This window comes from Olea europaea, unplaced genomic scaffold, assembly GCF_002742605.1.
Source record: "Olea europaea var. sylvestris unplaced genomic scaffold, O_europaea_v1 scaffold810, whole genome shotgun sequence".
NCBI lineage: Eukaryota > Viridiplantae > Streptophyta > Magnoliopsida > Lamiales > Oleaceae > Olea > Olea europaea.
The window spans coordinates 335,268-358,385 of NW_019266538.1; the positions used below are offsets into that span (position 1 = coordinate 335,268).

The following is a 23,118-nucleotide window of genomic DNA, read 5'->3' on the forward strand; positions in this document are numbered from 1 at the left end:
TCGAAATGTGATTATTATATATGGGAGATATGTATTGTTCCCAAAAAATCCAACTCCAATTATTTTAGTGAGTTCCTCTTCGTTGATACTTCACTTGGAGTTCTTTTCAAATATTAATAGGGTAACTTTGAAAAAAAAAAAATTCTATTTTTTTTTTAACTACGAGAGATTTACTTGAAAAAAAGAAAAAAAAATTGTAAATTCTTCCCATGACTCATAAGTTTAAATAGAAGGAACATCATCATAATCGAATTAATAATTTTGAGAGAGATTCACATATTTGTGTTTGCTTAACTAAAAGATTCAAATTTTTTCTTTTTTATTACTCATGTATGCAATTCAATCTAGCATACCAAACAGTATCATCATTGTATCGCCTTGCTTATTCGACAATGTATAACGAGGCAAATTACAAGTATTCACGTAAACACGGTAAAGAATGTACTGTACTAGCTAAAACTTTTCAGCCTCTCAGCTACTTTTCTCGAGAGGCAATATGAAGTTGCTTGAATGGTTATCATAGGATTGATTCCGATGGCGCTCGGAAGAACACTAGCATCGCAAACAAATAGGCCTTCGGCCTCCCAACTCTCTCCATTTTCGTCCACTGCACCCTCCTCTTCGTTCCTCCCTATTCTGCAGCTTCCCATTTGATGCGCAGAACAATAAGTTGTCCAGTTCTCGACCAGAGATTTAGGCCCTTCAGGGACATTAACCGTGTCAAGAAACTCCTCCAACTCTTTGTTACTTTTGCCTTTACATATCAGCTTTTGTCCATCACTCCGATGAGTGCCCACCTCGGCAGCTCCGGCCGCTATCAAAATCCTTAACGCTTCACGTATACCTGCCTTCATATTTTCTTTGTCCAGTTTATCGAACGTATAATTAATTCTTCCTTCTGATGTAACTTCCCCCGAGCCTCTATCTCGAATCATTGAGAACAGATGAGCCGTTCTAGAATACCTAACCATCCTGTTCTTTAAGTCCATTCCTGACTTCCAAGGACATAATGCAGCAAATGATCCCGGCCCTAGAATAGGGGATTCTATAATGGCTCTTGCATTTGATCCATCTGATCTAACTTTATGCAACGAGGTGATTATACCTCCGTCGTAAATCTTTCCTTTGAGATCTGAATTGGACTCCGGGAAGTATCCCCACGCCATCAGAACCGGGTGAAGATGAAGATTGTGACCGATGTTTTTATTCGTTAAACCACTAGAAATCATCAATGGAGGGGTCAAGAGAGAACCACAAGCTGAGATTGTGGCCTTAGCCTCAATTTGTATCCTGTTTGTAAAATCTGTATTCATACTCTTTGCAATCACTCCTAAGCATTTCTTCTGCCTTGTACTTCCATACTCGTTCTTTTCTAGTAAAAATCTCTCGGCTTTGCATCCTGTTATGATCACTGCACCAGAATTCACTGCATCGACTAGCCAAGTCGTATCAGTCCCTTTCTTGTCACCTCGAATACAGCCATAGCAACAAGAACCACAGTAATGACTTTCTGAGGAATTTCGTGGGACGGATTCAACTTCGAGGCCTAATTTTTCACACCCTCTTCGTAAAATCTGATTCTGAAACCCCTCTTGGATACAATTCTCCGTGACACCAAGTCTTTCGTACACAATATCCATAGCAGAGGAATACTGAGAACTTGCAAACATTGGAATTTTGTGATCTTGAGACCATTCTTGAAGTACAGAATTTGGCGTTTTAATACAGGCTGACCAATTGACAGCAGAGCCACCACCCACTGTTGATCCTGCAAGAACCATCATTTTTCCATCCAAGGTTGCAAGAATTCCTCCAGATTCATAAAGTTGATTCATGGAAGGTCCTTCTAGAGCAGAATAATCTGTTTTAGTAAAATAACTCCCTTTTTCAAGAACTACAACTTTCAGGCCTGAAGTTGCAAGAACGGCAGCAGCAACACCACCACCACAACCCGAGCCTACAATTACAACGTCGCATTTGATCTTGTACGTGTTCTGTAAAGGATCTTTGGTGACAATGAGGCCTTTTTGAACCAGAGAACTGACGAATTTCGACTCGGTTTCATTCATAGTCTCTACTAGTCCTTTTTCAAGAGGTCTATCTTCAGGCAAATTGGATAAATTTTCAGCACAATCTACCTCATAATCCATGGCTTCCCAAGCTGGATTTTTTGAATTTTCTCCAACCTATAAAAGGATGAATTATATTTAAATTTCATACTTTCTGAGTTTATCTGTAACAGTATTACCCTACTTGATGTGACTGGATTACAAACTCTTTTGTAGCATAAATCACTGTCCATATCAAAACATTAGTTTCCTTGTATCAAAGTTGTTATTTTCACTAATTGCTCTGTTATAGGCAGTAAACTTTCATTAAAACCTCCCCAATTTGGTTAAATTTCACGTAGCCGAGTTTCAATTCAATTTGTTTGTTTGTCTTTCTTCTTTTTCTTTCCTATCAATACTCAGTCAGAAGCAGACGTTATGGCAATATTCAAAAGTATTAAAGAAGAGACACAGGCTAAAATCTTGTTTATTTTTATTATTAATAAATCCTATTAATATTCAGTACAGTAGTATATTAGAAAGTTTAACATTTAACCCATGTTTGACAGCCATTATTTGAAAATTAATTTATCTATAAATTCATTTTCAACCACACATTCACACAAAAAAAAATATTCTACACATAAACCCAAAACCTTTTTTTTTTTTTAGCCTAAGATTTTTTTAAAAATCACTATATAAAACATTGTTTTTTTCAAATAATGGTTGTCAAAGTCAAACAGTGTCTTAATTACTAGAATTATTATAGGTCCCTACAAAAAATAAAGTGTGTGTGATATTATTGTATTGCAAGACTTATTGAAGATACTTTCAATAAAAATATATTATGTCCACAGTGGAAAAATTTCATCAACCAACCACATACTTACCGGTTAAGGAAAAGCCAAGATCTAATCATACACATTTTTAATATTCAGACAATCAATATTTAATTAAGTACTTATACAGTATTTGTCTATTATCATGTCTCATATCCACTACGTACCTGAGATGTTTAAATAATTCAGTTTATAGTTTACAAGTGGGAATCCACTGCTCATTAACACAGGAGACCCGAATACTCTCTAATGGCAATTTTCAGCTAACAATTACGAAAGAAGTTCGACAATTGTTATTCTTAATTGTTCATTGCCAACAATCTCTAATTTTCAAACATTAATTCTCCTAATAAAATAATTTTACACATGATTCATAATTATTCCTTATTTTTAAGGATGCACTCTCCCAAAAAAAAATAATAATAATAATAAATAAATAAATCAAAATCACTTCTTAAAAATCAAAATCAAACAAGGTTTAAGTATTAGGCGTAAAAATGCAAAAAAGTATGAGTTGAGGTTTCAGAAAACATTACCTGAGTGAAGAAGACAAAGAGGCATAAGATTTTGATGAACGCAAAAGCTAGCCTGATAGGAGTAAGAATCCAATTCTTGAGCCAGTACTGAATAACAGTTTCCCTCTTGTGTAGAGAAATACACGAGAATTTGTTCATATATGGCCATTTGTTACCAAAACAAAGAGTTCCACAGATCAAAAAAGTCCCAAGCCTCGTGGAAAGAATTTTTAACAGCGCTCTAACCAAGAATTTACCTTCCAAAAATCCCCTCTTCTTTACAAGTTCTGCAGCCTGCATACATACACTGAAACTATATAAAAAACTTCACTTTCTGCAACCCTAACAGTTACGCGTATCAGACACGTGTTATGTTTACCTCGTCTGGTATGGGATACTGTGATCCAGAAGCATTGTAGAAAGACTGAATAGCCCTTTTTGATTGTTCATTCTTGGCAGTAATTTCAGCAGAATTCAGGGGTAAAGAAGGTAGAATGACTTCACATATACTGGTAAAGAAGGTAGACTATGAAAGCTTTTTTACAGATAGAAATTGTTCATTTCTGTCAAGAAGCTTTCATAGTCTCGAGCCCTCCACCTCTAAGCACCCAAAAAAACATGTACCAATCAATAGAGAAGTTGAAGATGTAGTAGCAACTGTTGGACTATAGAGAGTGTAGTCATACTGAAATTTATCCCTTCTTCAGAGCGAAATCACGTTAAAGAGTTATCCTTCCAGCTGCAGGTTTTCAATGGTATATTTAATTTTACATATTACATTTATCAGGCCGCCCTAAAATTCCTACCATACAACAGATTTTATGATAGGAGGCGGGTTTTTGTCCCAATTTCTATGACTCCTAATACCAAGTGCTGCTCGGCTAAGCTTTTAAGTGCTTATAAGTAGTAGGTCTGAGGAATGTGTGGTTACACATTAGATAACTGCTGTGTGTCCTAAGAATGTATGATTATAAATGATGTTTGTTGTGGATCCTAAGAATGTATAGTTAAAAATGATATTTGATCAGCTTATAAGCTTGAAAATTATTACCAGAAACTTGTGGATCTCTGCTAGAACTAGTGAGAAATTCTTGCAAAAATTTTCCATATCACTACAAATGTCACCTTGGGTTCCTAAAACCTGCATGAACTTTTTCCGGTCCAGCACAAGCTTTTTAAGGACCTTAGTTTTGCCAGAAAAATGTCAAAATAGATGCTTTAGTACTATTCAATAAACTGATTCAGATGTAATCAAATATGCATCATTATAAATACCATGAAAGTTGAACTTGCAAGCCAACCATGCCATTTTTTCAAGGTCTTGCTGATGAATCATTACAAGCATGAGACATTGACCAATCTTGATGCTCAGCTAGATTATGGAACAGGGAAATCGACTTAATCACTCTATGGATTATGCAAAAGAGTAGCTTTTAAAAAAGCTTAGACATGTCGATTATAAGTAGTACCTAGTTAACCAAAGAAGTCCATTGGTACAGCTAAATGATAATAAAGCAGTTTTTGTTTCGACTTCAGCAAGTACCATGCTGTACAAGTAGTTGAATCTTGATGGATTAGAAGAGTACTTAGATTTCAGTCGCTGCAAGTTCATAATATATCTAGCCATACATCCCGTCCTGCTCGAATACACAGGATTATCGTGCTAAATAATCATCTATCTTACTGTTATATTACCAATGATATCAGATTTCACCATCGCCATAGCAGTTCCAAAATTATCTAGCATCACAATTTCGGAAAATCAAATTCACCTCTGTGTATGAAAGTGAAATTCGATTCAAGTAGAAATTTAAATTAAAACAAACCTAAAACTGGCAACATGAGTTTGCAAACATCCAATAAAGGCTTGGTGGACATCCTCTTGGTCAGACTTCACGTGCTTAATTCCTTCCAGACAAGGTGTAAAAACATTTTCCTCCATTAATTACACAAATTTCTGCACAAAAAATTATTGAAAAATCATGACCCAACGTTATAATTGAATGTGGATATTACTCTGAATTAAATCGAAAATTGAAATGGAAAATGCATGCAAAAATATGAAATGACGAAACAATGAAATTCAATGAAACAATTGATTACGAAATGATAAGAACCTGAGATTAGAATGTGCACACAAAATTAGAGCTGCATGATGGTTTGTAGTTTTGCTTATAACAATAATTTTTTATAGCCATTGAAATTGAACAAAATATTCTAATTTCTCAAGAAAATAATCTAAATTGTTGTCTCATACATATAACTTCTTTTTTGACATGTATGTTTTCAAATACAATTGACATTATAACATCATAATTTATTAACTTTTCTCATAATATTTATGTTTCAATATAAGAGTTAGAGATGTTTTATAATATGTACATTTTTAATTGTGGTAACAATATGTTACACTCCAGATGGTCACATAACTGAATGTCTGTAAATGTAGTCAACGCTTTCACTCAAGAATGTAATAGATGCGAAAGACATCTAAAAGTGTCAAATGGATCAAAGTTTAAAACTAACTAACAATGGATGAGCCCAACCTTTATATTTGACAAAACTTTGAAGAGATTTATAGAAGATTTTACCTAGAGGCAAACTTAACCATCTTATAAGGATGTCAGCACTAATACAAAGTATTACAACTAATGACATTTGGTAACTCGTCTTTAAAACTAGCTTTGTAAGCAGCCAAGGCCTACATAGTTAAAAACCTTCCAATTAGACCTTTACAAAGCGACACAATATAACAAGAGATGATATTGGTAAATCTGACTTTGTGTTAATGCATTTTAATTTCTTTCGCAGTTGAACTTGTATTACATTTATACCTTTGTGATATTGTTTAGCGAATCAAATAAGCTCATCTTGTTTAAAGAAGAACATTGAAAGTGTTGACACGATAAAAGTGCAGCCCATATCGAATAGTCTAAAGAATGAAATCCAACTGGACAATTCAGGATAAAGACCCAAATAGGGTTATTAATGAATGCAATGGAAGCCCACGAACGCGGTAACACCATCGCCCAAACTTTGTGTTAATGCATTTTTCTTCCACAGTTGAACTAGTACTACATTTATACCTTTGTGATATTGTTTAGCGTATCAAATAAGCTCATCTTGAACATTGAAAAAAGGTAAAGACGTTTTGTGCCAATTACTCATTTTGGATTTGTTACACTTTGAAGACAACAAATTATATAAATAAATGTTTCCTTTATATATGAGTTAGTTAAGCATTAGTCTATGAGTTAGGTAAGAAATTGAATTTTAAGCATCAGTCAGAGTCATTAATGAAAATTTGTCCCTATGGCATGGTAGGGTGTTCTCGATGAGTATATGGTATGCATGTGATAAGGTGTATCAAAGATAATAAATAGATAAATAAGTTTGTATCATTTTTAGCAACTTAAAATTTTAGGTGAAATAGTTTAAGAATTAATTTTTTTTCTTATTTTGAAAGAAAAAAATTACTTATTTTAAAAGTAATTTTTATTATACTCGTAAAATAAATAACTTACTTATTTCAAGTTTGATTAATACAATTATTTAATTCAAAATTTATTTGTTTATTCACAAGTACACAAGCTTAGCGAAAAATGCGTTGGGCACACGATTAATTTTTCGGCTGGATTTTAATAATAAATTGATTTAGATACAACCAAAGTCAATATTATAGCAGCTAATTATAATTAAGTATGTTAATTTTTTCGACAGTTAACTTAAGAGCAAAATCATCAAACAACCAATAATTTAGTACTATTGACTATCAAATAAATTGTATTATCATGAAGTTAAGTTGTCGAGTAAATATTAGTAATTTAATTGGACATGCACAAGGTTGAAGTAAAACAATGCAATTCTTTCCTTTTCATTTTGTTTGTTTGTATATTGGACGTTACAATATATGTGAACAATTCTTTATTTTTTATTTTCTAATGTTATGATTGTATATTATTTTAATTTTGTTTGGTATTTTAATGAATAGTAACTCAATGAATAAGAGTTTATAAAAAAATCTAAATTTAAATTATTTACTATGATTTATTTATGAAAATTTGTCACGTGTCTTGATAGGGTGCCCTTGGTGCGTATATCTAGCATGACATGAGGCGGTGTATCGGAGACAATAAATAGATAAATAAATATACTTCATTTCTAACTTAAATTTTCAGATGAGATTTTTTAACAATATATATATATATATTTGGGCGTAAAAACATTAATTATTTTGAGTTTGACTAATAATTTATTTTACTTTCAAAGTTTATTTGTTTATTCACAATACACGCAAAATGAGAGTTAGGCACACAACTATTTTTTCAACCACATTGAGGGCTCATTAATTAGTAATTACAAGTCTCATCTCTCTCACAATCACATTGTTTATTTATTTTTAATTATAAACTAATTTAGATACAACCAAAGTCTAACTTATATAATTTAAGTATATTAATTATTGGTATAAATTGACAGTTAAGCGAAAAGAACCAATAATTTAGTGCTATTGACTATCAAATAAATTGTATTATCATGGAGTTAAGTTGTCAAGCAAATATTAGTAATTTAATTGCACATACACAAGGTTAAAGAAATTCAACGTAAGTCTTTCCTTTCCTTTTCTTTTTGTTTCTTTGTTTATTGTATTTTAAAAATATTTAAACATTTCTATAATTTTTTTAATGATTATTTCCTAATAATATGACTATAAATTATAGATTTGTTTGATATTTTAATGATTTGTCACTCCACAAATAAGAGGATATAAAAGTATAGAGAATATAAATTATTTTTCTCCTCTTGGAGTTGATTTTCTTTATATCCATTTTTAATATAAGTGTCGACATAAAATATTATTAGGACTTTGCTATCAACAGATTTTCAATCGCACCCTTACTAATCTATATGTTGCCGTTGAAACTTGAAACTCGCATCTGCTAGTTTTCATTTTCAGATTGCAGTCTGCGAGGACGCTCGAGCAAAGCAGCCCTCGACCCATAAGAGGAGAGATCTACTTGGTAGAGGAAATTCGCAAGGCAAAAGTTCTACTTTACAATTACAATCATTTCAAGAAATTGATTTGATTGGTAAGTTTCATCGTCAAATTGCAACATTGTAGACGCATTGTGGTGTACGTTCTGATGCTAACACTTGTGCAGCCAATATCGTGACCAAGGCCTTTTAATCGATTTCATTTATAATAATATCAATATGGTTGATTATATTGTTACTACAATTTTGATTTGATATACAATATTTTAACTGAAGTTAAGCTCTTCAATATTTACTCATTGTAACAATTATTTTCTTAACCTTTTTTTCGCTAAATTCTAATATTCAACCTTCCATTAATTAGTACGTCTCGTCTTTGATGAAGATTTATATCAAAATATTTTGGTTTGAAACAAGAGAAAAATATTTTTTACACTTTATTTATTTATTAAGAATATAATTAAAAAAAGTTGCTTTACGTCATTTCAATGAATTTTTTGTATAAAATCGTTATTAAATGCAAAATGTATTAACTATTTAAATGCTTGCGGATAAAAATAATATGAAAAACTGTTAAAGATATAAGTGTTAAACTGTGAAGCCCCCAAAATTTTATAGAATAGAATTTATTTTTCAAATTTCTGTATTTTATATTTTTGAAGGTTGAAGGGCTAAAGCGAAATACATTTTAAATTCTAATAGTTTTGGGTTAAATAATTAGATTTTGATAGAGCGAGTTTTATTATATCAATATTGGGCTCGATGGATAGTTCGTATTAAGTGATAGAACATGGACTTGAGAAATAGTTATTTTGGATAAGTTAAACCTAAGTTGTTGAGGTTGAAATATGTTGTTTAAATAGTAATTAATTAAGTTAATTTAAAGATCCTATTTTAAATTTTGTTTTTGTTTTGCTAAGATAAATTGTATTGTCAGCGAATTGTGATAAAATTTTCAAATTCATTCTTATCCAATCATTTTTGCTTGTGGGACAAGTACACTAGAAATTTAAGTGTATACCCCCGTTTGGCCCCCATTTTGTGGAATGAAAATGGGAGAAATTGTGTGTGTTTTTTTTTTAAATAAGTTGTTGAAAAAGAAGAAAAAAGTTTTCAATTTACGTGTACTATTATTTTATAGAAAATTGCGTAATTGAAAATAGGAGAGAAAAAAATGAAATGTAATGGAATAAAAATTAATGGAGCCAAACGGGGCATATATTCATCCCATAAAGGCAAATATCTCACAACATGGAAAAAGACATCTCACGATTAGGGAGAGTAAATAGTTGATATGCAGTAGCAGTTTCATGTCTTTTGTTGAAAAGGAAATTTGAAGTGTAGAAACTCTTGGTTTTCTTTCAAAATTTTATTTGATCTGACTAGGGCGGATAACGATGGGTCGTTGATTTTTAAGCCGTTTAAATTATTTTTTTCATGTTGTTAAAGTATTATGCTAATGAAAGTTAAAAACATGATATGTTATGTATGTTATGACCATCCGATATCAAAGATATGATATTTATTCGGGATTACGCCATTATTCGTATTCTACCAAGTATTTCCATGCACTCACTCTTTTCGCCTACTCCTCACAGGTTAGAACAGAATTGTTGGTTGGTGGACAATAAGGTGCAGTCATGGTGTCAAAAATATTTAGAATTTATAAATTAAATTTGGTGTAACATGACTATAGATTTTATTTTCAGCATTTACTTTAGTTATATTATTATGTGGATTGTGTTATTTAGGGTTTGGAACATGTTTTATTTAGTTATATTTTTCCATATGTTTTATTTAATATTGCCTAAACCGAAATTTTATGTTGTTGTATTTGATGTATTTATTTAATTACGAAATGAATAAGATATGGTGTAGGAAAACATTTGTTTTTTTTATAATTAAAGAATATGAAATTATTCTATGTAACAATGCATGAACTACCGTTATATAATTTTATATTTATTGCATGCCATGTTTTTCTTAAAGTTTAAATGAAACTTTTAGTACGATTAAATCTTAAAAATTTGGGTCGTTACATAAAATGAGCAAGAATTAAAAACTTTAATTGCAATTAAAATGTGATGTAAGAATTAAAAATTGTGGTAAGAATATAATTAACCTATCAATATCTATGAAGAAACTAAAAATTTGTTAGTAATTTTTTATTTTAATTTAATGAGATGTGTTGGTTCATACATGAATGAATCCCTTCCAAGTCATGAACATTCAAGTCTAATCTATCATATAAGAGCATCTTCGAAAAACACTTTATTTTTAAAGAGTTTATTTTATAATTTGAAGAATATTTATAAATTTAGAGAGTTAAAATTTTGAGGTATTCTAAGAAACTCTTATATTTAACACTTAATTTTACTACTTTCAAAGTATATTTATTATTTTTCTCTATATTTTATTTTAACTAACTTTTCTCTAAATTATTTTTAATATTTTACTACATTATAAATTGAAATGCTTTGAATGCATTTGATTATAGAGAGTGTGAGTCAAATCCACTCTATAAATTAAAAATATTTATTTAAAGAGTCTCTTGAATCATAATTTTAAATGTTAACTTTTTAAAATAGAAAGTATCTCATGTTAAAGAAACTCTTGAAGATGTTCTAATGTACCTACCTCAATAATGAGAATCGGCCAAATTATTCAATTCTTGATTCGAAAACTTAAAGCTTAAACAAAATGGAATTGAAAAGGACAATTCTGTTCAATTGTAAAATTGGATACAAGGTCAGTGCCAATCAATAAATTGGACTTTGATCCGATTCTTTTGTTTATGCCTGGAAGAACAAGATTGGCACCACTAGCACTAAACCTGGGTTTTTCCATGGCCATGACCCTCTATGGTCCGGCTAGCCTGATTAACATCACATTCTAGCAGGCTGGACCAGTATACATGGCTGTTTTACAGTCTGGGAGAGTTGGATTGTAATTTACTAAAAATTTGGGGTAAATTTCCCAAAATGGAATATGAAGAGTATCCTCTGGATATTTGGGATCCACATAAGCACCATTTCTTGACCATCAAATTCAGTTGGGTCCATGAAATTCTAGTGAATTCTACAACGAGTACTCGAATTTTTCAACGCCTAGGTTGACCACATTGCGCGTGAGTTCCATGTGAATTAAAAATGGAAAATGTCATATGTACACAATGGATTACATCTTTTTCACATGAAAAGAGGTCCACGAATATTTTATTATATGTGACCCTCTTAACATGAAAGGGTGTAATAGTGTGTGTACACGTAACACTTCATTTAAAAAAAATGCCAATCCCATGTGTGTGTTCTGTCAACTGAGTTGTCATCCTTGTCTTTTAGTAGCAAAACAAAGTCCCTCACCACCCAAGCAGAACTTGCACAGATTTTGCAATCAGTGATGGCCTCCTCCGTACTTAATTTTATCTTTTCGCCCTTTCACCGTCAGTATTCTATACCATCATTATCCTCAGTTTCACCAATAAGTTATGGTTCAATTTCGAGTTCAATTATTTCATCTTCATTATATCACAGCAGAAGAGGAAACTGCAGTTTCAAGAAGAGGGGTATTTGTAGGTCATCTTATAGTGAAGTCGAATTCATTGAACCTCCTGAAACTCAACAATCAAATGAAGAGCTTATTCGGTCCTTGAAGTTCAAATTATTGGTATAAATCAAAATCCCAGTCTTAATTTTGTTGATTGTGTTTTTATTTTGACTTGGTTTCTCACTTTTGCGGGCATGATGAAGAATTCCTTCTGTGAGATCATTCTTGCTTGGTGCAAATGCTTGTTAGATTATATGTTAATTTCTATAGTTATTCTTAAAAACTGTTTGTTTCTTCTTGGATTAGGTTGTTTATGGTATGTGACGGAAATTTTGTAGCTAACTTGGCACATCTAAATTAACATAAATTGGTTTTGGTTGTGGACCCTCAGGTAGATGTAATAATGAACAAACAGAGTGGCAACAGAGGATACATGTAAACTGTATAGACTGACAAAGTTTTGTCGAAGGATTAGAAAACCCGCTATAGTGCTACACTGTAGTATTGTTTCTATGATCAAGCAAACAAACACTTGTTTCACCGAGTAAGCAATGATTCTTTATGTTAAAATTTAGCATTATAGTCTGGTACATCAAATTTGACAAATTTACAGATGCAGGATGAGCAAGCGAGATCAACAACATGGCTAAACTTGTATGGCATGTTTGGTTCGTTACTAGGTACAAATAGATTGTATCGTTAAAGGACAAGATGGTTGTGGCTTTTCTTAATCTACTTTACCAAACACATCACTAGGTCATATCACTTCCATTTCAGAAGTAGGACCCCAGTTGTAACTTTTCCAACCATGGTGAATAAGGCCAATATTTGACAGTCATGAAGCAATATTTAGGATGTCCAATTTCCAATTGCTACCCAGCTACATTGGTGTGTTAACAAAAATAGGTATGAATGTCTTTTAAGTACCTATTCAGTGTGAGTTAATAGAATATGAATTGAGATGTGGGGTTAGCTGAGTAATGAAATTTTATGTTACTGTCCATTTGTACTTGAGATTTGATGACATTTTATGAAGGAAGAAAGGTGTTTTTGAGCTTCGTCGATGGTCCTCATTTGCTGTCTTGGTCATTGTTGCCTAATCTGTGTCTCTTGGGACTGGGAAAAGGTTGTTAAAAGCTAGAAAAAAACTTGTATAGCTGTAGTTTACATGATATATATTTGCGCAAAAAATAAGGAAAGCTCAAAAATTACATAAAACTTATAGTCTCAATAATGCCTGCTGATTCATGGGGGATTGTTAATTTCAGAGTGTAGTTTCTGGGTTAAATAGAGGTCTTGCTGCAAATGAAGATGATCTACGCAAAGCTGACGATTTTGCAAAGGAGCTTGAATCTACTGGAGGTCCAGTAGATCTTTTGACTGATCTTGATAAACTGCAAGGCAGATGGAAATTGATTTACAGCAGTGCATTTTCTTCTCGGACACTTGGAGGGAGTCGTCCCGGGCCACCCACTGGAAGACTTCTTCCCATAACTCTTGGCCGGGTACGCTAGAGTACTATGTAATATGATTTGTTGGTGTCTTCTGGTTATTGTATTTGACTACTAGTGAATTAATTTGCTTCCAAAATACCATTTTTAGTATCTAGAATTGAATTCAACATTTTGGGAGTCTCTTAGGCACCTTGATGGGAATAGTGCATATTTTTGGCATTGTATTCATGTTTCTAGATCATTCCATTTGAGAACTTCTTCAAGACAAGATACTTATTTCACTTATAAATGAGGGGGAAAAAAGGCAAATTATCTAAACATGTTGGAAACATAAAGTCACATCAAAATAAAAGTAACTTTTAAGCTTAGCCAAACGTGCTGAAATGCAGTATTTTCTTATAATCTGATATAAGCATTTGTTTCTGATCAGGTGTTCCAAAGGATTGACATCTTGAGCAAAGATTTTGACAACATAGTAGAGCTTGAATTAGGTGCTCCATGGCCTTTTCCACCTGTTGAAGTAACTGCCACTTTAGCCCACAAATTTGAAATTATTGGTTAGTAACTTCTATGTTCCATTTTTCAGTTCAAAGTCCTCTTTTAGCCTTCCCTTACTTTTCGTCACAGATAGATTACAAATTCTCTTGATGATAGTTCCTCAAACTTTTGAACAGAAAATTGCAAAATCAAGATAACATATGGGAAAACAACTGTGAAGACGACAGGAAACTTATCACAACTTCCACAGTTGGATATACCTCGTTTACCAGATGGATTAAGGCCACCATCCAATCCAGGAACTGGTGAATTTGAAGTTAAATACCTCGACTCAGCCATGCGTATCACTCGGGGAGACCGGGGAGAGCTACGGGTTTTCGTAATCTCATAAGGTAACCTTCATTGTTGTTGTATAGTTTCGGTCAAACAATTTTGGTCGCACACTACTCTCTCCTGTTTGTCTTTTTTACACCATTTTGTATTGAGATTGCACAATATAACATAATGAAGGCAATTAAGTTGCCATATTGTATAAGCTTTGCAATATCCTCATCATTGTTAATGAATGTTTTGCCTTGCATATTGGCGAATTAAAGCAATGGTCATTGTTCAACAACCTAACTAGAATTCTTGTGCAAAATGATGCAAAGTAGAGGAAAGAAATGCTTGTCCCAATATTCATTAAAACAAATTAAAGAGAAACTATAAAGAACCTTTATTTCATTGTTGGTTTGGGATAGGCAGTTTGAAATTCTAGCACCCTGCTCTATAATTTTGTATGTTTAGCCTCAAATTTAGAACAAACCTCTTGACTCACAGCTCATTGTGGATCTGAACAGTTGAATGAGCTGTTTACAGATAGAAATTGTTCATTTCTGTCAAGAAGCTTTCATAGTCTCGAGCCCTCCACCTCTAAGCACCCAAAAAAACATGTACCAATCAATAGAGAAGTTGAAGATGTAGTAGCAACTGTTGGACTATAGAGAGCGTAGTCATACTGAAATTTATCCCTTCTTCAGAGCGAAATCACGTTAAAGAGTTATCCTTCCAGCTGCAGGTTTTCAATGGTATATTTAATTTTACATATTACATTTATCAGGCCGCCCTAAAATTCCTACCATACAACAGATTTTATGATAGGAGGCGGGTTTTTGGCCCAATTTCTATGACTCCTAATACCAAGTGCTGCTCGGCTAAGCTTTTAAGTGCTTATAAGTAGTAGGTCTGAGGAATGTGTGGTTACACATTAGATAACTGCTGTGTGTCCTAAGAATGTATGATTACAAATGATGTTTGTTGTGGATCCTAAGAATGTATAGTTAAAAATGATATTTGATCAGCTTATAAGCTTGAAAATTATTACCAGAAACTTGTGGATCTCTGCTAGAACTAGTGAGAAATTCTTGCAAAAATTTTCCATATCACTACAAATGTCACCTTGGGTTCCTAAAACCTGCATGAACTTTTTCCGGTCCAGCACAAGCTTTTTAAGGACTTTGTTTTGCCAGAAAAATGTCAAAATAGATGCTTTAGTACTATTCAATAAACTGATTCAGATGTAATCAAATATGCATCATTATAAATACCATGAAAGTTGAACTTGCAAGCCAACCATGCCATTTTTTCAAGGTCTTGCTGATGAATCATTACAAGCATGAGACATTGACCAATCTTGATGCTCAGCTAGATTATGGAACAGGGAAATCGACTTAATCACTCTATGGATTATGCAAAAGAGTAGCTTTTAAAAAAGCTTAGACATGTCGATTATAAGTAGTACCTAGTTAACCAAAGAAGTCCATTGGTACAGCTAAATGATAATAAAGCAGTTTTTGTTTCGACTTCAGCAAGTACCATGCTGTACAAGTAGTTGAATCTTGATGGATTAGAAGAGTACTTAGATTTCAGTCGCTGCAAGTTCATAATATATCTAGCCATACATCCCGTCCTGCTCGAATACACAGGATTATCGTGCTAAATAATCATCTATCTTACTGTTATATTACCAATGATATCAGATTTCACCATCGCCATAGCAGTTCCAAAATTATCTAGCATCACAATTTCGGAAAATCAAATTCACCTCTGTGTATGAAAGTGAAATTCGATTCAAGTAGAAATTTAAATTAAAACAAACCTAAAACTGGCAACATGAGTTTGCAAACATCCAATAAAGGCTTGGTGGACATCCTCTTGGTCAGACTTCACGTGCTTAATTCCTTCCAGACAAGGTGTAAAAACATTTTCCTCCATTAATTACACAAATTTCTGCACAAAAAATTATTGAAAAATCATGACCCAACGTTATAATTGAATGTGGATATTACTCTGAATTAAATCGAAAATTGAAATGGAAAATGCATGCAAAAATATGAAATGACGAAACAATGAAATTCAATGAAACAATTGATTACGAAATGATAAGAACCTGAGATTAGAATGTGCACACAAAATTAGAGCTGGTGATGGTTTGTAGTTTTGCTTATAATAATAATAATAATTTTTTATAGCCATTGAAATTGAACAAAATATTCTAATTTCTCAAGAAAATAATCTAAATTGTTGTCTCATACATATAACTTCTTTTTTGACATGTATGTTTTCAAATACAATTGACATTATAACATCATAATTTATTAACTTTTCTCATAATATTTATGTTTCAATATAAGAGTTAGAGATGTTTTATAATATGTACATTTTTAATTGTGGTAACAATATGTTACACTCCAGATGGTCACATAACTGAATGTCTGTAAATGTAGTCAACGCTTTCACTCAAGAATGTAATAGATGCGAAAGACATCTAAAAGTGTCAAATGGATCAAAGTTTAAAACTAACTAACAATGGATGAGCCCAACCTTTATATTTGACAAAACTTTGAAGAGATTTATAGAAGATTTTACCTAGAGGCAAACTTAACCATCTTATAAGGATGTCAGCACTAATACAAAGTATTACAACTAATGACATTTGGTAACTCGTCTTTAAAACTAGCTTTGTAAGCAGCCAAGGCCTACATAGTTAAAAACCTTCCAATTAGACCTTTACAAAGCGACACAATATAACAATTAGAGTCGTTTTCTTGCACATTTAGCATTAAAAAAAAAAAAAAAAAAGGGTACTACGCAAGGGCGAACACAGAAATTTTTAGTTAGGGGGTACAATCAAATTTTGTACAAATCGAATACTTTATTCTTAATTTTCGAATGATTTATACTCGACATGAAAAAATGCAAATTTATATTTAAAAAACATTTCTTCATTAATATTTTACTTATCATTTTCATCCATTTGATTTCAAACAGCCATTTTATTAATATTTTGCTTATTACAAGAAAATGCTTATTTATATTAAAAAAATTATAGTGTATTAAATACAAACACTCAATTCAAGTGATCGAAGGAAAAAAACATATAACCAGTATTCAATCAAATAAATGCAATTCATTAAATATAAGTTAAATTAGATATAATCAGTTCAGACAAATTCTATGTACACAAATAGGATATGAGAAAATGCAAATTTATGTTCTAATTAATTGAAAATTTGTAGTAAATGTGATACTTTGTAGAAAAATTATAGATAAATGTTAAAAAATTAGACAGGCTAAAGTTTTGATAAAAGGTGTGAGGGAGAGTGTAAGATAAAGTAAGAGAACGGAGAAAAAAGTTCAAGTTTATTATAATTTTGCCCCTATTTGATGGAGGTTAAAATCATATTTTTAGTATAATTTGATAAAAGTTAAAAAGTTAAGGATTCTATGAAATATGTCATTAAAATTAATTGTTGACTTTAATTTATATTAAAATTTAGATTTCAATCGATATCAAACAAGACTTATCTTAATAAATAAATAAATGAAAAAAGTCAAAAGTTCGGGGTCACATGACCCACAGGCCCCCCTTGAGTCCGCCCATGACACTACGAAATGAAACAATGAAATCATTAACATAGAAAGGAGTAAATCTCTCGAGCTATGGTATTTTTTCCAGTCTCTAACCTTTGCAAATTCTTCTAGTTTCTTTGACAGATCTTTCAAGCTGATGTCCACTGCTTTTCCTTGCCAAATTTCTTCTTCCATGGCTTGTTATGCTACTTTTTCACAGCCTTTACGCCAATGCAAGAGGGACTTTCTGTTGGGTGATATTGGATCTCTCTCATCCCCGAAGCTAGCTCAAGAGGCGAGACTTTCTTTCACACTTATAAACTGAATGCTAACATCATCCACAACCGGTGTGGGACAACCTCAACAAGCTCCCCCTCACACATCGGGTTTTGCGAAAGACCAATCACGTCTCCCTCCACACATTGGGGCTTGCGGGAGACCAAACCCGTCTCTCCCTCATATAAACCCGTATCTCTGTATATTGTTGGACATGAAACAATTGTTGGGTGAAGACTTGTTGATAAACCGGGTTCTGATACTAGTGTTGGGCGGCATTGGATCTTTCTCCTTCTAAAAGTTAGTTTAAGTAGTGAGACTTTCCCTCACACTTATAAACTGAATGCTAACTCCATCCACAATTAATGTGAGACAACCTCAACACTTTCAAAATCTAAGAAAGTTAGAAGAAATTCTTGAGGAATATTGCTATTAAAATTGTATCCATCGAAAAGGATCTTGAAAGTTAGCAAAATTCCTTCAGCGGTATTTAATTTGAAGTATTCTTATTAGAAGAGATTAGAGTACTAAAGAGGGGTCGACCTATTTAGGACATCCACATGTAATAAAATTGATTCTCTTCCGCCCCACGCTTGCGATATGGCCAGCCTATATTTTAATATAATTATGAGAATATTCTATTTTTCTTTCATGAACCATTCATTAAAGCGGTAGGAATTTTTACTGAACTTCTACTTTAGTTTGATCGCTGTGAAAATTAATATTTTGTAAATATCATAGTCTTGTTAGGACTAAAAAATTATTATAATAATAAGTACAATAGTATAGAATTAAAATTGAAATTACTTGTGAACGAGGAACACTAAGCACTGTGCAATCGACTCATGAAGAGTGGTAGGCAACATTTGTACTAAAGAAACTTGGAAGAATTGATAGGAACTCGTGAACAACGATTCAACGAAGCATGTGAATGAATTAGATGCAAAGCCACCCTATGCCGAAGTGATCAAACTTGAAAATTCGTTAGGAAGTCGAAAATCTTGATTCAACCCCCAACCAAAAGGATAATGATTATGCTTAAACTAATAAAGTAAATCAGTCATCCTCAAGTTATCGATCAACAACACTCAACCCGTGGCCGACTCCTTATTTGCAGTCCGTCGTGTTAATCCCAAAGGGTTGTAAATAATGAGATTTAATGATAATGTGAAGTAATGAAAATCACAACGAGAAACAAGATTAAAAGTAAAGAAATAAATATAGAGAATTAATCGTAGAGGAACAATGTATTATAAACTGACAATATGAAGAGAAATTACAGACATAATAATAATGCTTAAACAAAACTGACAGAAGAGCCTTGTATTTGTAGGCCATGTTTCAAACCCTAGAAGAGTCCTAAAAGATAAGAAAATATATTACAATTAAGAGACCTAATTTCGACAATTGTTGAATGCAGTTAGATTCCTTTTCAACACCAATAACATGCGATTCAAGACTCTTATTTGAGTCATAACTCTAACAATCTCCACATTGAATCAAATTTCGATACAACGAACGGAGCTTCACAAAATTTCTCCACCTGAGAAATAAACCCGTTTGCATTGAAATGAAATGACAAATCTCCTTAACGCAATAACCAAAACTCTCTATATAAACCATCGACCTCTGTACGGCGTCCACAAAGGACACCTAAATCCTACTCTCGGGTTTCCAAAATTTCACCAAGAAATTAATGTTTACCAAACAGGATTGAAGCACACCCTGTAGCAGAAACATACAAAATGCTTGAACAGAAGGCCCCAATTGTCGCCTTTAACGTCCCCAAAAGCATTACAGATATCACTGACACCACGGTACCTACGCTCAATGGATCCAATCTTAGCAACTAAACACAGTGCAACTGCTAAAATTGGTGGCAAAGTGAAATCACCAACAATCCCTCGAGCAATGCTCTGAACCGATCCATAGCCCGTCACTAGAGATACTGTACCAAACTAAATATCTATCATGGTACTAAACTTGTCCATATGTTTTTTAATTGATTCTGCGCTCCCCTGCAAGATATACAACTGAGACATTCTTCGTCTCTCTAGTACAACACGAACACCCTTTTGGACTTTCAAGACTTCACCTCCACCGGGGAATTTATACCTTTTGCATCCAGAGTACTAAGCAAGATGAGATTCCTTTTCAGGTCTGAAACGTAGTCGAACCCACTGGGCGACAGGAGCACCTAGCCCACCTACCCACTCATCAATCACGGTGTTCATCTGACTTGATCAATTATTCTGACCATCCCATCCTCCAGCCTAAATTTAACTTGATCGATCCCAGTAATACGACAAGATTGGTTGTTTCCTATACAATTCTACCTTGTTGAACAGCCTCATATATCTGAAAGAAATTTCGATTGGAATACATCTGATGCGAACATGTTGAAACAAAAATTCACTCCTCATCAGGCCTAGATTCCACGTCAAATATCACGGTCAACATCACATCTCCGCCATCTAAAAAATCCTCAGTTACATTTATTTCGTCTGAAGTCAAAGGTCGCGCTCCACGATTTGCAGCTAAATCATCTTTAGCCTGCAATTATCACAATCCTTCCGAATATGCCCCTTACGTCCACAGTAGAAGCAAAACAAATTACTGTTATTCTTCAATCTGTCCCTCCGTCGACCACCATGAGATACAAGAGCTTTCTCATCCCTCGCTGTAGTTCCAACCAAATACTTCAACTTCTCCATTGAGTGCAAAGCATAATAGACGTCGCCTATAGTCAAAGTATCCCGACTATACAAAATGGTGTCTCAAAAAGACGCATAAGAGCCAGCATCAAACACAACAGGATCAATGTCAGATCCTCTTCATCTTACTTAAGCTCCAATGTCTCTAGATCTGTAACTATTTCCTTTAACACGGCAATATGATCCTCTAATGACCTTTCTTCCGCCATGCGATGAGAATATAGCTTTTGCTTTAGAGCTAGTTTGCTCGTGAGACTTTTAGTCAAGCATAACTGCTCCAGTTACAACCACAAGGCAGTCACTATTTTCTCCTTTAAAACATCCTATAAAATATTGTTGGATAAATGAAGATGGATTTGTGATAAAGCCTTTCGATCCCTCCGTTGTTTCTCTTCCGTTGTCCAATCGACTAGCATCTTCTCAAAACCTAGCATCGCATTATCCAAATCCAACTGCGCCAGAATATCCCTCATTTTTCTTTGTCATGAAGAAAACCTTGTATTGCGATCCAGCAGCGGAATGTCATACATCATGGTAGTCATCTCTGAAAAAACCTTAACCAATCCACAGAAGAAGAACTAAGTTATGATACCACTTGTTGATCCCAAAGGGTTGTAAAAATGAGATTTAATGATTATGTGAAGTAATGAAGATCACAACGAGAAAACAAGATTAAAAGTAAAGAAATAAACAAAGAAAATTAATCGCAGAAGAATGATGTATTATAAACTGACAATATGGAGATAAATTATAGACACAATAATAATGCTTAAACAAAATTGACAGAAGAGCCTTATATTTATAGGCCACATTTCAAACTCTAGAAGAGTCCGAAAAGACAAGAAAATATATTACAATTAGCAGACCCAATTTCGATGGGATTTTGTTTCCTTCTTAAATGCAGTTAAACTCCTTTCCAACACCAACAATACGCGATTCAAGATTCCTATTTGAGTTACAACTCTAACGTGTCGATCACCATTAAACGGTGGCAGATCGACTGCTCTTAGCTACCAGTCGGTTGACCATCCCTTTGTTGTCTATCGACCATGAAGGGCAATGGAAAGGTGGTTAAGTAGTCCATAATGATGAATTGACTTGTTCAATTGGGTTTTAGTACAATTAAAACATTAGTCGACACCCCCTCCGTTGAGCAAAATTCTCCTCCAAACACCTTGATTTAGCGAATCGGCTGATCTTATAAAAGACACTGATCAAATGACACGTGGACAAAATTTTCATAGAGTAAAATAGTAACTAGAAAACCATATGGACAACTGTACACAAATAAATGGGAGTGTCAATGCTAAAAAGGTCATGAGATTGATCAACATGAAGAACTAATAACCATAGTACCGCTCCTTAAAGATAGTACCTAGATCGAAAAACAAAACCCAACAAATCTCTAGCACGCGAACTAGTTGATGCTAAGTAAATCACTTTGAAGAACTAGTTGATAGTGGGCAAGTAGGCGATGGCAGGCAACCTAGCTGATGGAATTCCACTCGTGAGCAGTTGATCCATTGTACCAAGGAGTGGTTGGTTGACCTCTTCACCAATAGTCGATAATGATATATTACATGACATGTTCAAAAATAGATGACTTATCATATGATATTGACTTGCTCAATAATCGAATGACGATTATGCTCTCCACTCTAGCTCACCCAAAAATAGATGACTTATCATATTATCTTTTCTTCTCCATCCACGTACTTACTCTCACGCCGAAGGTCAAACATGACAGTTAGCCCCAACCTCCTTTTGCATTTAACTAGGTGACGAAAGTGGTTGGCAATAGCACTGCTTTGCTTCGCTAAGGAAGTCGAAGAGCCATAACACGAATATTTTACATGCAATAATTAAAATATAAGGCGGAACCAAGACTCAATATGGTTCAAAGGATCATTTTAGATATCCATGTAAAGCTCAAATTAGAAGTACAGTTTTGATGTTTTACCATTGTAGGGGTTTAGAACCCCTACTGACACTCACATTAGGTGGGTAAGGGTACCTTGTACCCCAAGCTCAACTCTTAGAAGTAACAAGGTTAATGGTTTAAAAAGTAACTCCCAAGACTAAATTTTTTCCATGACTTCAAACTATAATATAAGAAGTTAAATTGTGCTACATGTACATAAAAATCTACATAATGATTTAACAATAGATAATGTGATGGAATTTAATTGGATCAAAATCTCATCAATCCAATAACTTTCACACTTAAATTTTATACATCATCATCAGGTATAAATAGTATATAAATAGTTATGTACAAGAAGTATTTTTCTATGAAGTTACCATGTTTTGGAATGTATATCTGTAACCTTATCTACTTTTAT

General features: G+C 33.2%; 2 protein-coding genes and 2 pseudogenes across 2 annotated transcripts; 1 reads left to right on the top strand and 3 right to left on the bottom strand.

Annotated features, from left to right (window-relative positions):
- Positions 1 to 295: 295 nt before the first annotated feature.
- LOC111391650 (long-chain-alcohol oxidase FAO1) lies at positions 296 to 3,702 on the bottom strand. Its single transcript, XM_023016899.1, has 2 exons — positions 3,424 to 3,702; positions 296 to 2,186 (listed from the first exon to the last, which is right to left on the bottom strand). The coding sequence occupies exons 1-2, from the start codon at positions 3,700 to 3,702 to the stop codon at positions 450 to 452; spliced, it is 2,016 nt and encodes a 671-aa protein (XP_022872667.1). The 3' UTR covers positions 296 to 449.
- A 58-nt stretch (positions 3,703 to 3,760) lies between these two features.
- LOC111391642 lies at positions 3,761 to 5,344 on the bottom strand (annotated as a pseudogene).
- A 6,399-nt stretch (positions 5,345 to 11,743) lies between these two features.
- LOC111391658 (plastid-lipid-associated protein 6, chloroplastic-like) lies at positions 11,744 to 14,494 on the top strand. The gene is made up of 4 exons (XM_023016909.1): positions 11,744 to 12,063; positions 13,212 to 13,448; positions 13,828 to 13,954; positions 14,072 to 14,494. Exons 1-4 carry the CDS (start codon positions 11,797 to 11,799, stop codon positions 14,284 to 14,286), a joined length of 846 nt encoding a protein of 281 aa, XP_022872677.1. The 5' UTR covers positions 11,744 to 11,796; the 3' UTR covers positions 14,287 to 14,494.
- Positions 14,495 to 15,161: 667 nt separating this feature from the next.
- LOC111391643 lies at positions 15,162 to 16,148 on the bottom strand (annotated as a pseudogene).
- Positions 16,149 to 23,118: the final 6,970 nt, after the last annotated feature.

Coding starts and splice junctions, on each gene's coding strand:
- LOC111391650 (XM_023016899.1), bottom strand. CDS start 3,702: ATGCAGGCTGCAGAACTTGTAAAGAAGAGGGGATTTTTGGAAGGTAAA. Junction 2,187..3,423: donor TCTTTGTCTTCTTCACTCAG/GTAATGTTTTCT, acceptor ATCCTTTTATAG/GTTGGAGAAAATTCAAAAAA.
- LOC111391658 (XM_023016909.1), top strand. CDS start 11,797: ATGGCCTCCTCCGTACTTAATTTTATCTTTTCGCCCTTTCACCGTCAG. Junction 12,064..13,211: donor CCTTGAAGTTCAAATTATTG/GTATAAATCAAA, acceptor TGTTAATTTCAG/AGTGTAGTTTCTGGGTTAAA. Junction 13,955..14,071: donor CCACAAATTTGAAATTATTG/GTTAGTAACTTC, acceptor ACTTTTGAACAG/AAAATTGCAAAATCAAGATA.